Source organism: Aphelocoma coerulescens, chromosome 2 (genome assembly GCF_041296385.1).
Source record: "Aphelocoma coerulescens isolate FSJ_1873_10779 chromosome 2, UR_Acoe_1.0, whole genome shotgun sequence".
NCBI classification, from domain to species: Eukaryota; Metazoa; Chordata; class Aves; order Passeriformes; family Corvidae; genus Aphelocoma; species Aphelocoma coerulescens.
In genome coordinates, this window is record NC_091015.1 from 9,205,443 (window position 1) to 9,228,160 (window position 22,718).

A 22,718-nucleotide genomic window follows, 5' to 3' on the forward strand; every position below is an offset into this window, starting at 1 on the left:
CCTACTCTTGGACTAAATTCAGATAAAAGGCTTCCTTCTCCTTCCAAGGTAAATTTCTTAATTTGGAGATCCTGTGGCCTTACCTAGGTCTGTAACTGTCTGTTTCTTGTGCAGTCAAATCTAAGTAAAATATTAGAAACTAAGATTATTTTCATCAAAGGCCAGAAATGAGTAGTTGCATCTGTCAAGGAATTGAAGTGTGCTAAACTTATTCATATGTTGTGTTATGCTAGAAATTATGTAAGTATTATGATCCACAAAAGAGAAATTAGAATGAGAAAGAGTCTGATTTGATTACCAAAGAAGAGATCCGGAGGCACATTTTTTAAAAATTTGATAAAGACTATCAGCTTTAAAACTTTAATTACCAGGGAAATTCAGGTACATGAACAGAAGAGGAATGGAAGAGTATTGCAGGCTTATACATGTGGATATGTAGTAGCTGGTTTACACTGGCATAGCTTGCCTTTGCTTGAAAGTGAGCCACTGGCACCCGAAAAAGTCAGAGCTGCTTATAAAAATATATATTAAAAAAAACGGTATTCAAAATGCTTGAGCAAATCCCTAGGGCAGACAGAGCTAAAGTCTAAATGTCAGTGCTCTTTTGGAGACAAGATCAACCTATAACCTTATCAGAACACAAATTATGTCAGTGAACAACATCCAAAACCTGCAGAGGCATTTGAGAGATTTTTGGCATTCTAATTTATGGATTTCAGTTGCTGTTTTCTAACTTTCAGGCTGCTCAGAAATAGACAGTTTTTTTTCTTTAGTTCATTTTTTTTTTAATTGGTTACAAAAGTCCTGGAAATCTATCACTTTTATCCTTGTGCATTTTGATGATGCATAATACTGATTAGGAAGTGTCTCAGCTGGTAATAAGCTCCCTTCATAATTTTTTTTTTTTCAAATGCTGTTTTTATGCAGTTCATACAGGAATCCAATTAGCATATCATTGTGACTGATTAAATATGCCTCATGTAAATTTACATGTCAAAATACATACTGTACTTAAACAAACAGACAAGGATGCCAGTCTTCTGTAAACAGCTTTGCATTCATAAGCTAACTCAGGAACACAAAAGCTTATATTTAAATTCTCAATGACTACCTGAATAGAGTGAAAGGGAGATAGAAAGGTAATGTTACTCATGCATGAAGTGAGAGAATGAATATAGACATTTGTTTCTCTTTGTCTCTGAAGAAAACTATTGACAAGAGATTCCCCATCTGCATATGAGGCTGTCACGTCAGATTAGCTCATCAGGTAATGGAAATTTGGCCTCTGATCCAGAAAAGGTCCCTATGCACTAAGAATCAAGACTGTTTCAAAGAGATTGTATTATCTTAGACAGCAGGATTAAATTAATATGGGAACGACTTCTACTGGAGGAAATTTTTTGTTAAACGTGTTAATGTTTATTATGCAGAGCATCCACTTCTCATAAGTGATCTTTCTTGACATTTATTCATTACTTTTTGACCTTCCCTGCAACTGAAAAACAAACAAGTAAGTGGACCCCCTCCGAAGCATGGAGCCAAGACCTCTAAAGATGCATTCATGCTAGCACAACCTATGAAACAGTGGAAGAAACTACGCTGTTGTCAGATATGATCCCTCAAAAGTGGAAAAATTCTTGGGGTAATTCAATAAGGACTGGACTCACAGGTGGATGTTGTAGCTACTCTCCTTAACCAGCAAAGAGAAGAATTCAGTTTCAATTCTTTTCTCAATGAATAGTTCACTAATTTACATTAAATATATGACAAAAGGAAGAACTTGGAGATGACTCAGATGACTCATCAGACTGCTACAGTGCAGTGTTCCCTTTGCTCTCCTGTGCTTCAGGTCAGTGAATGTTCAATTATTCCATGCAAAGCCTAACAGCTGCTGCAGGAAGGGGTGAAAATCTCCTCCCAGGACTCTACTAGCATTGTGATTAAAGATATAGGCTCAAACCTGCAAAGGCACAGCAAAACAGTCAATTCATATATTCATCCTGACCAAGTGCATTTCTGATAACAGACTGAGGTTTCATCCATAGAAATGACTCAGGAAGAACTGACCATATAGATTTGCACCGTGGTTTGTAGTATAGCCCAGAGGGAATAAACACACCAGGAAGAGTATCAAGTAGTTGTAGAGCAATGGTATGTGTATATGACTAGATATATTCAACAAACAATTCAAGTTGAAGTCCAGTGTTTTTGATGGAAATCAGATGAGGCTACCACTGAGCATGGCAGGAAAAAAGAGGCCACCTTAGCCCTGACTTTAATGATGTCTAACATGTAAATAAAATGTGGTTAATTTGACCCCGCTATCTCCTTCTGATTTCACACAAACCAGAACAGGGAAGAACAAAGCATAGCATGGAGATATTTTCTGCACAGCAATGGTGTGTCTCCTAAGGGCGAGATAATCTATCCAACTGCATGTACTTATTACTTCATCTTATGTGTATTGTAGCACAGAGGGATGAACTACATAAATCACATGAGAGTCTGAAATAAGAAATGTAATTGAGAGGCATTTCAAAATAAATGTAGGAGGTTGAAATAGTGAAATAATAGAAATATCTGGACAATAAAATAATATCTTGATATTGAAATTACAAAAAAGCACAGGTCTCATACAGTACAAAATAATTTATATGTGTCTGTGGTTGTTATTGATTCCATATACTGTTTCTGTTACTTCATTTAATATATATTTTAAAATTAGAACAGATTTCTGCATTTTCCAGTATCTAAAATCAGCAATTTAGAAAGTTTCTTTGACATATTTAATATTGAAATAATTAAATTCTGTTTATTTTTTAACCCAAATGTGCAAAAATGTTTTTAACAATTTTCAATCTACATCACAAGCTTCAGTCTACGCTAATAAGAATCTGAATTGTGAATCTACTAAAACAAGTTGAAAACAGAATTTTTTTATCTCTAACTGCTGTAGAAGGGATAATGTTATAACACTAATAGTAATAAGTGATGTAAAATTTTCAAATACTATGGCAAGAAGAAAACTGTTATTTTAGTAGACTCAAATCAGCTACTTATCCATTTATTTCATCTTTGCTGGAAACCAGGTACAGATGCTTAATAAAAGTACAAACCATTATTACTGGAAAATCACAGGGAAAAAAAATCACCTGAAGAAAACTTTTTGCTTTTTTAACTTCCTAAAATTTAAGGATATTCCTTTATGAAACTTCATCACTATTTAACATCAAGCAACTATCAATGTTTTCATTATTGACAGAAAGCCATAAATGAACTCTTATTGAGATAATTATTTTCATTCTCTCAGCCTTGTTTAAGACTAACTTGCAATCTGAAATGTGTCTCTCACAGTTTGTGCAGAAAAGTCAAGGAACACTAATACACATAATAATCACTTAATAAACATAGCCAGCATTTTTGGTGCTTATAACTGAGAAGCATTAAAGTGCCAGGGCATCAGATTCAGAGGAAGGTATGGGTGGAATTCAGTTCTGAAATTAAGACATCTAAACCTAAATGTCTGCAGAGACATGCTGATATATCAGCTGGTTGCATAAGCTCCCAATGTAGTTAATAAAGGCCAGAAAAATGATGGAATATATCAGTAAATATCCTTAATCAAAACAGATTTTGTTTTTTGTTTATTGAGGGGAAAATTCCACTATTATGTATACATGCTGTGAAAAAGAAGCATAAATAGACCATTTTCTAGAGGGGTTTACTCTTTCACGATAGTGTGCAATTGCACAACATATGGATAAAAGATATGTCATTTCAGTTTATCTAAAATCAAGATTTAGCTTACTGTCTGTAAAAGAGAAATTTAAAAAACCCCACTTCATTGGAGAAAAACATCTTTCACTTGTTAATAAAGCTGTATAAGTTGTGTAAGATTTAACTCAGTGCCATGAGAGTCATACTATGTACTTTTCAGAGAACGTATAAATTTTTCAGCTGGTGACTTTCAGACTCCATTTGCCTGTAATAGGGAGATGATTCACTCACAATTCAACCAACAATGCATGTAATATTGTCTCTATTAAAGCTGAGAAAAAAATCACAAGAAAATACTAAAAAATTGAAAATCACATTGAGTAAAAGCAACAAATATCCCATCTGCTATTTAGTAGCATATGGCTTTTTCCTTATTTTTAAAGGCAATGACATTTAAAGCTGCTAATTAAGATATGTCGAAAATGGGATTCCTTGAAATTTTTATTCACAACACAACTAAAATTTAAATTATTCTTAAAATAATGAAAAAGATTGTTTAATAACAGCAGATATTTTAGGAAGTTGCACAAATAAAAAGGACAAGATGTTGCATACTCGATGAGGCTGATGGCCTAAGTAAGCTGATAGAATTACGTACACTGAAATATTTGTTCTCTTCAAGTAGAACATCACTCTCCCTCACTCTCCAAATTAAATTTTGTTGTGTTTTGGGGTTTTTTTTAAACCAAGCACAAACCAGAAGGTCTCACAGAAGGTCTGCTAACCTCTAAAGGTCTCCCTAATAGAGGCTGATCTAGACACACTCCGCCAACAGGTTTGTAATGATGTAAGAATAGTTTTCCTTGGCAGCCTGCTTTGGACCCAAATTTTCTTCAATATCCAGGAAAGGGGATAGATAAATCAAAGTTTCTCCTAAAACACAATGGGAAGGCCCTGGCATGATGACGAGCAGAGACTTAAGTTACAGTCTAATTAATCCCTGAAGGGATCTCCTTGCCTTTATTGCTATAAAGACTGTCAGGAAATAACAAAGTAAGGATTATTTATCTTTTAAAATCACAAGAGCCTTTTCCAAGAGTCAGGAGCAAGTTGAGAGGAGAATTTTAGAACGTATGCATTTTTGATTTCAAGTTTCACTGTTGTGTTTTGTTCTTGTCAGCAACTTAGACAGAGATTTGCTTATACATATGCACTTTGTGCAGCAAACAGCATTATTTATCCATATCAGATAATATTGTAGAATCAGATGCTCCTAGAAGAACACTCAGAGATGCTCCAGGCCACAATAATGCAAAGCACTTCTGCAGATGTGGAAGGAAAACAGGTTTGGGGAGAAAGGTAAGAATAGTGACAGTTTGTATCAAACCAAGGTAGCTTTAAAAGATATCAATTTAAATATCAGTTGCAACCTACCAGAAAACACCTTTCAAAAAGACCTGCTGTTTCCATACACTGATGTGCAAACTGGTGACATTACGTCCATCACAAACCTCCCTTGCCAAAAAATGGCAGCCTGCTTGGAGAGGAGTCAAAGCCAACAACTGCTGCAGAACTGAAACTGCTACAGTCATTTCTGTAAGAGGGTTATTAAGTGCACTACTTAATTTTTTTAAAGTGAATGGAGTTTGCTCTTAGCAGAAGCTAGATGTGTACTGAAGGAGAATAAACCATTTGAAAATTACTTTTAAAAGCCACCAGCAACAAAATATTGCCCTTTGCCCTTTTCCCCTACCTATTTATTCTGTTGCCTAAACACAGCCGCACATGGCCTTTGAGGTGACCCAAGCATCTACATCAGTATGGGGTGGGAAGAGGTGACTGAGAGCCATGAGAGAACACCACTTCTCTGAAAGAGCTTCTGGCAGCCAAAGACTGAAGCTCAGTGCCCAAACTGCTACCAGACCACGCTGGGTTTAGTGAGGTACAATCTGTCCTTTTTGCATAAAGAGGAGGTGGAAATACCTTGCTCCAAACAATGCTGCCCTTCCTTGGCAGCAGATTTTCATGCCCATATTAATTCTGAAATGTGCTCTAAGGGTGATTGAAAGAGATCTGAGGGATTTACTTTCACTGGAAGATGTTGTTTAGTTTGAAATCTAAGCGAGATTCCTGTTGTAGTTATGGAGAATAACAGGATCCCCAGGGGGATGATATATACTTGACCTGTCTTAGACACCAATCATAAGTGTGATAGACATGTATGAGATAGATGAGATATAGGAGTTCCAGATGAGACAGACACCTCTCATGGGATGAAATGTATTACCCTCTGGAAGCACTTATTACACTGCACTGATTGTAACAGGAGCCAAGGTTGACTGGCTTATACTTAAAGCAGCTAAAACGAAAGACACCTGAGTTAGAGGAGACAAAATCACTCTTACATTTAAATTTGATTACAAAGAATTGAGTTAGCTGACACAATACTGACCATGACTGATTGGGTCCATTCTCAGAAGGACAAGTCCAATTCAACACTGAGCTGCAAGGCAGCCACTGTAATTAGTTGGCACGATGCTAAACACACTTGTTTTTTTCCAAGGCATTCAGTCAACTCATTTTTAACAGGAGCAGAATTTACCAAAGGATGCGGTTGTAGAAATATGGGACAGTTAAGAATGATGCACCTGAGGTATGTATGGAAAAAAAATTACCTTTCTATTCTGAACACTTCAAAATATACAATGGCAATGAAGAGAAAATATTAATTCCCGTTTTAAAATAGGAAATTACGTATGTTCTGATGAACCTATGAATTAGTTTGAAATAAAAATTAGAATTCTGCATTGCTAAACAGAAGTGTATGAATGAAAAAAATCAACACATTCTGCCAAGGTAAACTGACATAATTTGAAAGTGTTTTCTTTAAAATAAAATGTGAAATTAGCCTGTACACTGTCGTAAGTTGTGTGAAGCCATCTTGATTTAAACCACCAAAATTTATGTTGCCATAAGGACAGACAAGGGAGTTTATGCATGTATTGCAACTTTTAAGTTCCAGTACCACTTATACATATGAAGATATTTATGTAAAGTAACAGGCATATAATTATAAAGAGAAACAAGTGACAGCAATAATGCATGAATGGTATTTTATATTTTGCTAAAGATGACTAATGAACTGAATTTCTATGGAAATATAGTGTGCCTGACATTCTCATACCTACCCATTGAGTTCATAATGATTACTGCTATTACAATGAATACAAAATTAATGAATAATAAATTAAATCCTCACACTAAATTGATATTAGGAGGCTCTTTAAGTCATTTTTTGTAACAGTCAAGTCACAATCCATAACCTTCTGAGAATAACAAGTTATGGATTTAATTACAGATAAAAAGAAATATCTTCTATTAAAATGTGGGAAATTATGCCCTAAAAAATTAAAAATGGAGCAGATTTTGGAAAGCAGCAAAGAATGTTCATAAACTAAAAAAATACTAATGAAAAAGGAAATTAGAATGCCATGTTTTTACTTGTAATGTTTTCAAAAGAAACATGCCAGGGTTAGGATAAAAGATGAACTAGCCAAGCAATACTTATGAAAAGTTTGACAGATTTATGACATGTAAATGTAAAGGAACTCTTTCATTTCTGTACACAAAAATCATGTAAGAAGAATTTAGCTAACAATCAAAATAAGTGTCATGTCTAAATTTGGTAATCATCACTCAGAATTCATCAGAAAACTAAAACATTGAAGGGGATTTTTGTGCCTATAATCTTTCCAAAAATCTTCTGGTGAAAAAATAATTGTCATTTCCACAGATATACAGATATACATTTTGAAAGTTTAAAGATCCTTGGAAATAAACCATGGAAGATATTTTAAGGGGGCACGACCTTCCTCTGTGTCCTACCACATTTAGTGTTAGAGGTTCTATATGACAATACTTCATGAATCTGGACATCTTTCAGAATTAAAAATAACTATTTCACCATAAATTTATAAACACTTTGATTTATCAAGATAAATACCAGCCTCTAAAAAGTGATTCTGAAAAAGTCACTGCAGTAGCTTAGGCTCCTTTGCATGCTGCTGGAGACCTGTGACTCTCATCTCCCTTGGCACAAGGGCAGAACCCATCTGTGCATTTTGGAATGTGTTCAAGAACTCTTTTAAGATCTCCACAAATAGAAGATGCACTCAAGTGCATTTCTATCAGGTACAACAGCTCCTGAACAGAATGGTGAAGAACGGAATTTCCTTGTATAACTGAAGTTTCAGACATGAAAGAAAGAATTCAAGAACTATACAGAGAAAGACACAGTACATTTAAAATCTGTAAAAAGTGATTTTGCCCTGGAGTCGGTTTTTATATGAATGGCCATAGCTGGTTCCTTTAGCCACATATCATATCTCCAGCAGTGCTCTGAAGGAGGAGTATGGAAATCAAATACAACTGGTTTCACCTTTTTTTAAAAATACATACACTGACTTCCAGGAATTCTCTCATTAATGCGATAAAGATGTCAAAAGAATGCAGAGTATCTTTAAATATAAAGGGTATAAATGTACTATCTAACCTTAGCACGTATAAGCATCAACACAGACAATCTCTCCCACATAATTGCCTGGGTGAGGGTAGGGCTTGACCAGCAGTAGACTTCATATTCCTGCACAGATCTTCCCCAAACTCAGTTTTACCTCTCATGATACCACTGTTCATGAAACAGTGGTTTCGTGACCATGCGTGAATTGCAAGTGTTTATCCAGAATAGGGACTGGGAGCATGAAGGACGTTCATCAGAGGCACCAATGATAAGCTAATAGCCATTACTAGATGCATACTAAAAGCCACATTGAAGCCTGTTCCTAGGGGTGTCAGAACTTGAAGGTATCCACATGATAGTGAAAACATGCTGTGGACTGTCTGCTGTGTTACTGACGGTTCTGTTGTAATAGTTTCTATTTCTGTTTTTTCTCAGAGAAGAAATCTGAGATGTAAGATTCCATTCTTTTGGAATGAGGAGTCTTAGATGCTTACTGCCTTCTGTCTAAAGCAAAGATTTATTTTACTGTATGGCAATATTCCACTAAGTTTGTTTAAAACTCTTGAGGGCAAGTTATAATTCATTTTTGGTACATACGCCTCTACACATAAATATCTGCCAACTAACATTTATGGTTGTTTGCTGCATAACAGATATCAGTATATAATGGATATCAGTTTAACAGTTTTACAGAAGAAACCAAATTAGAGCTCTTAAACTCTCTGATGCTCCTTACCTACATCTAACACAGCAAGAAACCAATATAATGTGAGAGATGGATGCACTTACTCACACTGGCAAAGAGTATCAGAGAAGTAGAAGCAATATGTACAAAACCACATGATAAATATGCAAACACTACCTCATTACCAGTTTAATAACCAGAGAAGAGAATCAGCTTCCTTGTCCATACTGCCACTCCTGCAAACATCTACCAGTACCTCCTTTTCTAGGCTTACCACATCTCCCAGCTTTCAGCTCTTTTTTGCCCCCACCGCTGATTTCAGATATTCTATGACAGCTTTGCTGCCAGTAGGAAAAGAGCCATGGATAGAATGAGAGGAAAAGGGACCTGACAAAAAAGCAGAGTTGCAGGAGGACTGAGAAAACCATTCCAAATATTTGGATCTATCCATGTTTACAGCAGAAAACTTGAGAGGGGCATCTGACTCTTCACCACGAAGTTAAAAAGATATTAACTTCACATCAAATAAAAATCATTAACATATTTTCTTAAACTGTACAGAAAGTAGAGTATTGGGAGCTGCCAAGTGAAAGACAGCTTACTTCCCTATAATGTCACCTAACTTTGAAAACATTATGTTGCAACATAAAATAACAAGTTCTATGACAGGTGGATTTCTCAGTTTGAAACACATTAAAAAATAATGTTAAAATACTTCTAATTTAATATAAAATAATGTAATAACCTCTCTGACTTCCCAGTTCTCAAGTGGAAATAATTCCTGTTTGAATGCGCAAATCCATTTTACAGCCAAGGGTTGTAACTACACTCAGTGTGGTTGATTTTAGCTGCACATTTCCCATTAATGTTAATGTGAGTTTCCCAGCTATATTGCTGCACATGGATGCAGAATATACCCTCAAGTTGTTAAATGAATTAAGAGAATGAATACATGGTGATTCCCATGAAGACGAAAAATGCCAAGGAGAGAAATGTCAGAAAGAATAATACACGAAATCCATTCAGAGAAGGAAGGGTAAGGAGGGAAAAAAAAAAAGGAAGCATTTTCTGATCTCTTTCCAAAATGAGTTTTGTTCTAGGTTCCCTGCAATGATGTAACAGTTGAAAAAGGCTCAGTCATGAAATTCAGAAGAAAAAAGTAATCTTTCTCTCAATTAAAGTCTATGTTTCAGATTGACATACTGCTCTTTAGTCCTAGATTTAAAGCTTTATCGCTTTTTGCTCTGGATTATATGTAGAGTCAAAAATTATCAGAGGAATGTTTTTGTCAGTGCTGCAGTCCCATGGCTCTTCACTGGTAATAGTTCAACAGTTTTTCTGGCAGAGCTGATCAAGGTTAAAAATTCCTGAGCAAAAAACCAGTATGTTTTGAGTGCTACCAATGAAATCCTAGTCCAGCTCCGACTGCAAGCACTGAAACATTGCAACCTTATCTCGTTAGGTTTAGATCTAAGATTTGGCCATCAAATCCTGACCTCCATTTCCACAGTACACACCAATCAGTCCCAAACCATTACTTTTTGAAGGTCTGCATTCTTTCTCCATGCACAGTAGGAATTTCATGGTCACCAAATACCTATATTAGGTATTTTAGTTCACAAAACAAAATCAGAGGGAATGAACACTGAATTGTGTGTGAAATCACTGCAGACTTGAGGTGCTGTCCGGAGTTTAGGAGCACAGCTGAACACTTTGAGCTCCTCTGAAACATTCTCTGCTTATCTCTTTATATATATATGTATGTGTATATATATATATATGTATGTGTATATATATATATCCACATACACACACTTTCAGTAGCACAAAGAACACCACAACAAGCAAGAAGAATCACTTTTACTTTAGTCTGATAAAAACATGAATATAGCACCATGAAAAGACAACATTATAAAAAGAATGACACATATTATAAAAATCTTCATTCTCTTAATAATTGCATTAATACACTTATTTGTTTTGAGTTTTTTTCTTTCTTATTTTCTCATATCTTGCTAAAGTACTTTAGCAGTTTAAAAACCCTCTGGATTAAACAAATCCATTCACAGAGTAGTGCTGGATGAAGTGATAACTCCCACAAGAAAAACGGGAATATTTTGCATGCATTGAATTTTTATATGTGAATTTCCAGCAATTTTTTAAAATTTCCTGCACCTTTATTAAGTACAATAAGTGCATTCTTTTCTTTTTTCTTTTCTTTTTTTCTTTTCTCTTTTCTTTTACTTTCCTTCTCTTTTCTTCTATTTTTCTTTTCTCTTTTCTTCTCTTTTCTTTTTTTTTTCTCTTTTCTTTTTCTTCTCTTTTATTTTCTTTTTTCTTTTCATTAATATTTTTCAATGTAAATTAAAAGTATTATCATTATTTATCTTTGTGTACATGTGAAGCCAAACAAACACATACATAATGAACATGTATGATGCATTTGTGTGTCTATATATAACACTACATATACAAATATATGCACACAAATATACATTTAGTCTATACCACAGATTTCCCATATTTCTCCAATTTCACATTGGATGCTTACTCCTAAGCACCCATTTAGCTAATTTTGTGAACTATGATAAATGAAATTACTCTGTATTATTAGTTCACTTATGCTCAGTGCAAAACTACAGTGAAAACTGGGTTCCACAACTTCTAATTACAAAACATTAGCTACCTGAGTCTTCTCCAGCTGAGCAGATTAGCATAGATCTTCTCTGCTGACAGCTTTGACCTTCACTCCAGTAAACACTTGTCAAAATGCCAAAAGTAATTACCTGGCTGTTTAGGAAGGAGTAATGGGGTGTAGCTACCTACCTTTTCTTGTTACTGATCTAAAATGTCTATAAAACTTTGCCAAGAGGCACCCTCTGGATTTTGGCATATACATTTTTTTCTCATCTGTCTTTTTTTGTCTTTTTTTTTCAACAGGCTATCAAATATTTGCTATATGATCTCCCGCCAGCCAATCCCATCACAATTCTGGGGGACAGCTTAAATAACCCACTAGATGGATCTTTCAACCAAAACTGTTTTATGACTGCTGTCATCCTGATCTTGTTGCACTGATGCAACCAGGAAAAAATATTAAAAAGCAGCAGAAGCAGCACAGGGGAAAATGAGCATAATTATCCTATGGTGATGGTACTGTCTATCCTCTGAATTAACTTACACATTATGGCTTAATTATTTTTCATAAAAAGCCTTTTCCTGTTCATATTTCAGATTTACAATTAAGAAAACCGAGGTGCAGAGAATTTACAGGCACTACTTGAAAAATCTATGGCTAGATTAAATCATGGGGATATCTTTTGACTTCGGCCAACATAAAGTCATACAATTGCTCTTAATCTGGCAGGTTCAAATTTACGGAAAATATTTTTTAAACATAACAAAGGGATTTAACATTTTCCTGAGGACTAGGTAATACTAGAAAGATTGTAGTATTTGCAGATTATTACAATGGTTATTAATCTCTAAATCCTGCAAACAACTTTTGTCAGACAATGGAAAACACCATCTCCAAATAACAACAAGATCAAACGTGAGCAATCTGACTCAATCTTATCTTGCATGTCAGAATGGATATGTGGAGTTCAGAAAGGTCAGGGGGGAAAAAACCCCTTCTTTGGCTACAGATAGTCCAGAAAACAAACAATTAATGAAAATCAAGTCCCTTACCTTGTAGTCCAAACATTCCCTAACAACTGTGCACAGTATCAGGTAGGAGCAGCAGCTGCTGAAGTAGCCTTCAGTCCACAGGAGAAAGACTGCTTAAAATGAAGGCAATGTTAACACACAGGTCTGAACACTGCTGACAAGTGTGCCCTTGTGAGCACTGCCAGCAAACTTTTCTTATCTTCAAAAACTCTCCCAAAGCTCTCAAATAATTCCTAGTCCCAGTATCAGGAGCTCATTACTTTCCCTCTCAGATACATCCCTGCACGAGCTATCAGCAGCAGAAGGTCATGCAAGTGCCTATTTTCAAGAAGGATGATATGTGAATCCCCTGGACCTCCTAACTAAGCCTTTTCCAGCCAGAAACCCTCCACCTGCCCTTTCATCCAGGGTCACATTTGTGCCTCCTTCCCAAGATCCTGTAAATCGTGTTCCACCAAGAGAACAAATTGCTCCCACGTTCAGGTCAGCTGTCCTTACACACTGTTACCAAAACACCACACTTCTGGAGAAGGGCCTTTTCATGTTATTGCTTTTCTCCAGGTAAAAGGGACAACAGCCTGATTCTAAGATGAGTATATTGATTTTCTGTGTTTTTTTTCTTGTGCTTTAAATAACAACTATGTTTCATAGACCCCTGAAGTAGCACCGCTCTCAGTCACAATTTTTATTCTTTGGCTGATATGAAAGCTATCAGCTAAAATCACAAGACTGCTAATCATCCAATTTCATATATTAAAAATAGATATTTACATCAGATAAAGACTATTTTCCTGTTTGTACTGACTAAAATAGAACACTATCTGTTCTACCTTATCCCTGTTCCACATGGTGCCTAGTGTTTATTTGCATGCACAGTTTAAAATCGTTAGGTTAATCTTGTTGTTCCACATTTTGAGAAGTTATAATCAATCTGTCTAATAGGTGGAAAAAAAAGGTACTGACTGTTCTTTTCCAGGGAAAGATGAGGTTACAATGCTATCTGACCTAAATTAGGGTTTCTTCAATTCCTTTCTTTATGCTTACCTAGAAAGTTACATAATCATCAAAAAATATTACACAGCCAATCTATTCTTGACAAAAAAGCTGCCTGTTATGTACTTGCATTACCAGATTTCTTCTGTTGCATTCCTAAATAATTTGTTTTAATATGCTTAGGATCTGCTGTAAATAGAGATAGTGTCTTAAGTACACTGCACAAAAATGCATAAAACTTTATTAAAGGACTATAACATTTAGAGATGTCTGGAATTGTAATTATGATTGTTGTATATATCATATTGCATATATATTTCAATTTTCCTGGAAAATGTGTTGTTTCTCATAAAAATGCTAAATAGAAGCAATTTTGCTAAATAATATGGCAAAATACAACATTAAGCAATTGTCTTGGGTATGGGGATCTCTGCTTGCTTTGATTTAAGTCAGAAATAAAATTAGTTCTCGAATATTTTAGTATAGGGACTTTTTGATACTATGTCCACAGTGGGAGCCCCAGTACTGCTGCTATACAAAAAATAAAAGTGTTTTGTTTCAGTCACCCATTCTCAGCACCATGGGTTTTAGAGCAGCTATTTGTTGATTTGCACCAGCTGAAAACTGTCCTACACATAAAATGTACGGGTCAGTTTCAAAAATCTGTGCATGGAAATAAGTAGCAAGTTTAAATGGAAAAAGACTTTTCACTTCCATAGCCAAAAAATTTATTGGGAGATATCTTTGGCTTAAAATAAAACCACTTTGCACTCCAACTACCGGGCAGTTTCATCCTGCATTATCAGCTGTGTACGTGTGAAGAAGCTGACTGCAGGAATTTGGTTATTTAATAGTATCACACATGGTAATATTTATCAAAATTTAAATTTTTGTATTTTTACTTTATCTTATATTAATTTTGAATTCTTAAAGAGCTTTGAATATGTTAGGAAAGGACAATGTGAATGAAGGAGACTTATGTAGAAGAAATCAGGATTTGCACCAGAAGATTTTAAGAGATCTATCAATAGAAAAAAAATTTTTTGAGTATGTTACCAAGCAGCAATTACAGGGAGAAGCTTTTCATTGCACTAAATTCTGTACCATCCCAATTTCCACCAATCTCCCTGGATTTACATGCAGGATCTGTGTACGGCAGTCCTATCACCAACAATGTCTCAGTGATTCTGTGGATATTAGCAATGATTTCTCCCCCAAACTTTTAGCCATCTCTGATAAATGTCAGTTTATAATACCGATCTTTTCTCTTTGAACATAGAGGAAATCTAGGCAACTGGTTTTGAATAAATGCCTAACATTTAGACAGCTGCAACTGATTTAGATGAATTCTACCCACACCATTAAAATGCATTTAGGTATATTACCAGAGGGCTCTTTTAAAAATTCAGCTTTAAAATATCTATTAACCTCTAAACCATGATATAAATTACTTAAATAGAAGACTTATTTTTACCAGTCTCCACAGGCCTGCTTACAGATTTCAGAAAAAACACCTAACAGAAATAAATGAGTTTAAGCTTCAATTCTGCCGTTTCTATCGAACCCTTGGTATAACTGTGGTTCAGGTATTAATTGTTGTATTCCAAAATATTCTAATATCTACACTACACCAATGGTGTGTTTCTCTTTATTTTAGTTTAATACCAATCTGATAGTTTTCTATGAATGGGTGTAAATAAGAGACATGAAAATGCAATGACATAAACCATCATTGCTTTAAATTAAAGAATATTAACTACATAATGCTACTTAGCTCTTTTTTGTTTTCCTCCCCAATACTACAAAATTACTAGCTAGCCTTACAATTCCCAATAGTTAAGCAGCTGGATTTAGGGGTTTATGTTGGAATAGATGGCACCACTTTATAAGTTGAACATAAGGAAGTTCTATAATTTTCTGTTAAAACAGAAAGTGGTTTTAAAGATGAGATATATTTTGCTCTAAAATTAGATAATTCACAGTTATTCTTAGAGGAGAGGGGTGTATGTTAAAATGAATTCAATCCTTACTAATTACAGCAATGAATATCTTAATTAGAAGGAAATCCATGGAGAAGAGTCATAACCAAAAGTACTTGTTATTCTTCAGGACTGAGGCGCATTTACTGAATGGTTGCACTCCTCACTTGTTCTATTTTTCAACAGAAGAACAAGGTGGGAAAGAAATGCCATCTTGAAAACTCATTAATCATTGTATCAGACATTTGGTACTGAAAGAGAAAGTTCAGTTTCTGAATAATCTTCAAAACCATAATGACATCCTTTATTCAGCAACAGAAGGATTTGAGGAAAATAATTCAGATAGATTTGATGATACCGTGAAGGAAATCGATCCACTACAGAGGGCTCAGGAGGTGAAAAAGGACAATGTGAACTAAGGAGGCTTGAGTAGGAGAATTCAGCATTTGCACCAAAATACTTAAAGAGAGGTAGGAACAGAAAAAGACCTGTCAAATCTTACTTTTCACAATATAGACCAAAGAATCGTAACCCTACTTAAACCAGTGACATGGCACATGAAATCAGATGAACCTCACAGCCTCCTGGCTACATTGTTCAAAGTTTCTGACAGAGAAGCTGTCAGTTCTCTTCAAAGATGAACTTCAAATTATTCACACACATTCTTTGTTACCCTCTCAGAGAGCAAGATATCTAATCGCATGTTCTGCAAAAATCTAGAGGGAAGGAATTCACCTGAACACTTTCAACTTGTTCTGTTCACTTCATCACAGCTGAATTATGATCTGACAGTGACTGACCAATGAATATGTTCAAAACAACCATCATTGCTCACAGTTGTGGGGTAGGAAAAGGAACGAAGACACTCTGCCAGCATGGACAGGTTGGTACCTGAAGCAAGAGAGTTCATCTTGCTGAGACTTCTCACAAGACCTGCAAAGCATATGCCAAAAGTCAACAAGACAACCAGGGCTGCTTATAATGATTTTGAAAGAACTTTTTAGAGAAAAGGAAGACTTTTTTTGTCCAGAAATAGGAGTTTCTTCCTTTTGAGGACACAGAATGTGTATCTCCTGCACTGACAGTCACCATGAAAAAGAAGGTGGATGTTGTTATTAGCAAAAATTGTCAGATTTCATTACGTCAGCAAGAGAAGCAGTACCAAGAATAATAAACTTCCAGATTACATTTATTTAATTGAAATGTATAATGCAAAGAACTTTTAACAATTAACCAACACTGATTGAAAAAGCATCAAAAGACAGACAATATTTAATCACAAACTGAAATAACCAGAAAGAGAAAATCAGAGTATGGTGAAATCACTTCATTAAATGTTATTTCCCAGATTCTGTTCAAATTCCTCTGTAAAACCAAGGAAATTTAATGTTTTTCAGACATGCGTCAGTAATATCTTTTCTAAATATGCTTTTAACGAAATAAATGTAAAACTAAATAAAACTTCACAGTCTTACTCTTGCAGTTGATGGTTCATTCCTCATTGTACTGTGGCTCCTTCTCCCAGTCTCCCTTCTCTACATTTGCACATTCTTTACATGCAGATATTATATGTAGCTTTATTATATGGAGATCCAAAGTTATATTTTATGAAGATAAATCTGAAGACAGTTCTCTCTCTCTTGTTCTCCTGAGAACCTCCTAGAAAAATTTTCTTGCTAATAATGGATAACAATACTTATTATGTTTCTGTCAGCAATGCTGGTAAGGTCAATACTTAGTGGCAGAGAGAAGAGTGTAGCTCTGCAGCGTTCCTAGAAATGAACAGTGAATTTAAGTTGAGAACCAGATCCTCATCAGTTGACTTTCTGATGATGAGTAAATTATTTTCCCTCTGTCCCTTGTTTTGCCAAATTTCTGATTATGAAATTAAGAGGTGTGCATTTTTACAGAGATATTCCATGAATGTGCTTTTTACTGTACTTCTGTCATGCTGCATACTGGAAAGATAACCCTCTTTGACCAATAAGAGGAGGTCACTGCATGACTAGAATGAATACAAGAAAACAGTCACGTAAATAATTTGCAATATTTTGGACTTACATCTTATTTGCTAAAAGTTGAAGTGTATGCTTCAATTATACCTAAGGGTAATTAAAATAATTGCTGCAAACAGCTCCAAAATGCATTTAAGCATCGCAACTTTAACTGATAAACAACTTTGATATACATTTATAATGCATATTTGTAGCCCTGAATTTAGAAAAAAATCAAAATATGCTGATGTCAGAGCTCCAGCCCCTTTTAGCAGGGCCCAGATTGGATGTGTGTCAAAATCTCGATTTTGCCAAATGCGTTTAAGAAATGGGAGCAATTCACAGATTTCGGCAGTGGTTGCATAAGGCAGGGTCCTCATGAGTATTTTCAAGCTAAAGAAAAACCTGGAACCATTTTTTTAATGTGGGTGTTTTTTTAATGTGGATTGTTTCACTGTCTGACATGGCTAAATTTCATGGTTATCAGAAAATTCTGGATTCCATCATGATAACTATCCAAGGTCACTAAAGGCTTGTAGGGTGTGATGGGAACTAAGAGCCTTTGAAATTAAACCAGTTACCTAGATACCTAATCCCACATATTTAGAAGAGTAAGTTTTGATGCCTGTAAATACAGTTCAGGTCTGCCAAGCAAAAAAAAAGAAACATATTAGAGGAAGAATAAGGCATAAATACTTTCTTCACCAACTGGATGCAGGCTCATGAAGAGTTCAGCCATTTAGTCATCCTAATTAAGAGCAGAACTGTGACATCTAGGACCACTCCAAACCAATAAGACATCAGCTGAAAACACTACAGAGGTAAGTTAACTCTAAGGGGTTTGAAGTATTCTTTTCATCTCAAAAGGACTGTTTAATGCTAAAAGCTAAGGATGATGTTTTGTCTGTTTACAGCTGTCAACTTCAACAAAAATATTCACTTTCAATGTCAAAAAGTTCTATTGCATATTTTTTGCCATGGATATTTCAGCTCAGCTGGGACATGACCAAAATTTGTAATGTTCAATCTCAAAATCTGTAAGATCATAGATTTAATCATTTTCAGTCATTTAAAACTGCTGAGAAATTCTATATGTTTTTAAATCTATTCCAGTAACTCTGAGGCAGTGTCTTTATTCAAACTAGCTTGTTATATTGTATAATAAAGTAAAATTTGACTAAAAATATATTATTTTTGCATTTTTCTGTTTCAGCAGAAGTAATTTTGCAATGGTTTTTTTTTCAGAATTAAATTTCTTGCAGAGAAATGATTTTTAGACAAGTTCATATGACTCAACAACCTACTCTCTAAGTCAGGATAATAGTCCCTTTCATGCACAGAGTGAAAATGTGAGTTTCACCAACAGGGCAACAGAAAAGTAAAAAAAAAGCCCTAACGAACAAAAAGCAAACCCCCAAACCATCGAAACCAATGGATTAGTTAAAAGTTACAGAAAATTAAAAAAAAAAATTGAAAACTTTTCTTGATGTTCTTATATATACATTAAATAAATCAAAATATCTGACTTTCCATACTGGTGGTATCACAAGGCATCTTAGACACAAGAACCTGCACACAAGACCTGTTAATTTCCTAATATCTGCTTAAGCATTACCTTTTGTTGTGCTACCTATCCCCATCACTACCATGCCTACATTATGCATACAGCCCTTTGCTTTTAAGTCTTCCATTTTTGTAACACCTAAAATGTTGCACTTCAGTACAATACAAAAAGAAATGTAAGCATGACTAGCACTAAGAAGTTGCAGCTACATACAAGCAAATATTGTTATTTCAATTCAGCAGTGCTGAGTGTTTGTGCCCAAAACTTCTCTCCCACATCTCTTTTTCATGTGTTCAGTATATATATGACCATTACAGGCACCTGATGTCAAAATTATTTGCTTGGAAACTTCAGAAAAACTTCAGACTTATTATCACTGTCTTTGCATAAATGGTAGGATTCTGGACTACATATAAAGCAACTTCTTTCCTCATTTCTATACCAGATATATTACAATTTTACATAGAGTTATCTTACTGATAATTGTTCTCTGCTAGATTTCTCCTGACCTTTAAACTGAAGAGAAAAGAAATAAACATTTGTTTGCCTAAATGATGTCATGCCAACTGTAATTACTCCTAGAGCAGGTCACCTATGTCTCGAGAAAGTTTATTTCTTCAAAACATTGAGATGAAATTACACTGCAGCATTGAACCTGACTTATTAAACAGAAATAGGCTAGAGGACAGCTACTTGATGAAAGATGTATTCTGTCGTTTGAACGTCAAAGTGTGTGAAGTGGCAAAATGTTGGGTATCCTGCTCTGGTCTCAAAGAACAAATAAAGGTATTGTTAATGTGAGAAAGCAAGCTATTCACAATTTTAAATTACTCTGTTGTCAGCTTCTCCATATAATTATGTATCCCTAGAAACTGAAACAAAAAAAAAAAGCAATCAAAACATTTACACAGAATTGGAACTGTGAATTTCTGGAAAAAAAAAAAAGTTTTATCAGCAAGAAGGTCTCTAAAGGATTTTAGAGAGCTTATTTTGCCTTAAGAAAGGTCATGTGTGCACCAAGAAGAATGAACCTCAAACTCCAAGACAATAGAGGAAACCATTTTTATTATTGTAGTTCCGTATCTCTGGTTTTTAGTGGATATTTTAAGTCATTCACCTCTTTGCATAGTTGCTAAATAATCCCATGTCTTCTCTAACCTGCACATTTTTCGAACCCCACAGAGGAGGATGGAAAACTTTAAATATAGTTCCCTATATTTAAACCTTAAATAGTGCAAGGAAAATATGAAGTGTATCCATTTTGGTTACAGAAATATATGCTACATGAATAATAAGACCAAAGTGCTGCACAGAAACTGTTCCTGTGGCTATCAGTGAGACTTGCACGCACATAACATCTGCACAAATAGATTCCTTTTTGCAAATCTGAATAATTTACATTCCTATAATTATTATGGCATCTGATTACCTCAATTTCCAAATTCTTTTCATTTCTAAGGATGTGACAGACTGTGAAATTCTTCTGTCCATTTGTTCTATTCATTTTCTGTAAACAAGATCTGCTTTCCGAGCTCCTGGAGGGATGTCAAGTTACCTAATAGCAGTACAGCATGGAATTATGCACCTACCTGTGCCTACTTTGGAAGTATGTATTGATTTATTCTCCTGTGGCTTCCCTTGGTAAATAAAGTACCTGGAATGCTTTTCTTCAAGACACTGTTGACTTTAAAAATTTTTAATTACAACTAGAGCCTGAAAAAGCTTCTTATGTAAGTATATATTGCTGTTGATTTTTTAAGGGAATTTATTTTTGGCTTTAGAGATCTGGAAGTAAGAAGTTCGCTTAAAATAAATGAACTGATTAGTGAGTACATTGACAAGCCCTGCAACTTCATGAGTTAGAAAGAAAAAATAAGATACTTTTTACATTTAAAATATTTGACGCACGGGTAGAACTGTGAGCTCTTTTCTTTAGTAAAGGGCAAACACAAGGTTTAATTCTGACAACACTATAGCCACACTGAAATACCACGAGAAGCTTATGTAAAAGTCATAAAAACCTCTTTCTGCAGCCATCAAAACCTGAAACTCTTAACTCACTAAGCAAATGGAAGTTAGAAAATGCCTGGGATATTAATGTACTAATCATTAGATTAAATCACTATATAAAGTATGAATTTAAATTGGTGAATCTGCAGAAATTCATGGAATCATAAAACATTATGGTTGGAAAAGACCTCCATGATCATCAAGTTCAACCTTAATTAAATACCACCATGCCCACTGAACCATATCCCAAAGTGCCACGTCTGCTCGTTTATGAGCACTTCCAGGGATAGTGACTCCCTCACTTCCCTGGGCAGCCTGTTCCAGTACTCAACCACCTTTTCAGTGACATTTTTCCTAATATTCAACCTGAACCTCTTTTAGCACAGCTTGAGGCCATCTCCCCTTGTCCTGTCATTTGTCTTGGAGAAGAGCTCAACCCCCACCTGGCTATAGCCTCCTTTCAGGTGGCTGTAGGGAGTGATAAGATCTCCCCTGAGCTTCCTTTTCTCCAGGATAAACACCCCCAGCTCTCTCAGCCACTCCTCACAGGGTTTCTGTTCCAGATCCTTCACCACTTTGTTGCCCTTTCTCTGGGGTGGCATTATTTTGTCCCCAGAACCTCTTTGTCAGCAGCATTTAAGGAAGTTGAAAACAACTACTTTGATTCCAGTGGTAACAAAAACCATAATGTTATATCTTGAATTTTGCTTAAATAAACGAGTCACAGCATTTTTAGTTTTCAGAGTAGCTTGTCAGGAACAGGCCAAGGTGCATCAGGAACCTCCTGGACTTCTTAACAACGTTTCCACAGTCTTGCTAAATTTCAGTGGATGTCAATTCCATTAATTTCCTCATGTGTAAATTTTTGAACACATGTAAGCCTCATTATCCACAACTGGAAAAACTATAAACTGCATTCTGATTTATTTTAAACCTGCCTTCTGCCAGATTCATCTGTTCTTGCATTGAAAAAGCAATTATACAATCCTGTCCACATTCACTGTGCAACTCTAGAGTTCATACCATACTTGTCTTTTTTATTTTTTTTTCCAAAATAAAGTTTCCTGCCTTTCTGCACCACTTGTTATATAGAAGATATTCCATACTTACAGTCATGCCTTCTGCCTTTCCCTGAATCTTTCCACTTCAACCAGAATTTCCAATCTCTCTGAGGTATGAGAAGCAGTACTATATGTGGTATTTAAACACAGACAATGGATAGATTTATGCAAGAACAAATGATATTGTTCTGTTCTCTACTCCTTTCCAAATAATTCTTAAAACCACTTTCCTTGTTCAACTGATAATGGAGACTGAACTGTCATTTTCATCAAATTACCTATTACTACACTAACAACATTACTACTTAGACCCACAAATTTGTATGCAAAGCTATTTTTTCTCCATATGAAATTTTTTACAGTAATTTACAATGAAATTCATCTGCCATTTTGAGTTCATTCACTCAGCTTTATACATTGCTAAGATCAACTTTCACCTTTAATACTGTGAATAATTCAGTATTAGCAGGATTTCTCACCATCCTGCTCACTCTCTTTTCTAATTCACTTATAAATATGTTGAATGT

General features: G+C 35.1%; 1 protein-coding gene across 3 annotated transcripts in view; it reads right to left on the bottom strand.

Moving 5' to 3' along the window:
* The window catches only part of PTPRN2 (protein tyrosine phosphatase receptor type N2), a 658,488-nt gene that overhangs the window by 332,964 nt on the left and 302,806 nt on the right, over positions 1-22,718 (bottom strand). For 2 of the 3 annotated variants that reach the window (XM_069006415.1, XM_069006418.1), the window contains exon 12: positions 16,454-16,495. The exons of the other annotated variant lie outside the window; for it this stretch is intronic. In XM_069006415.1, the coding sequence (XP_068862516.1) occupies positions 16,454-16,495 (42 nt within the window). The remainder of the gene's footprint in view (positions 1-16,453; positions 16,496-22,718) is intronic. 3 annotated transcript variants of the gene reach the window in all.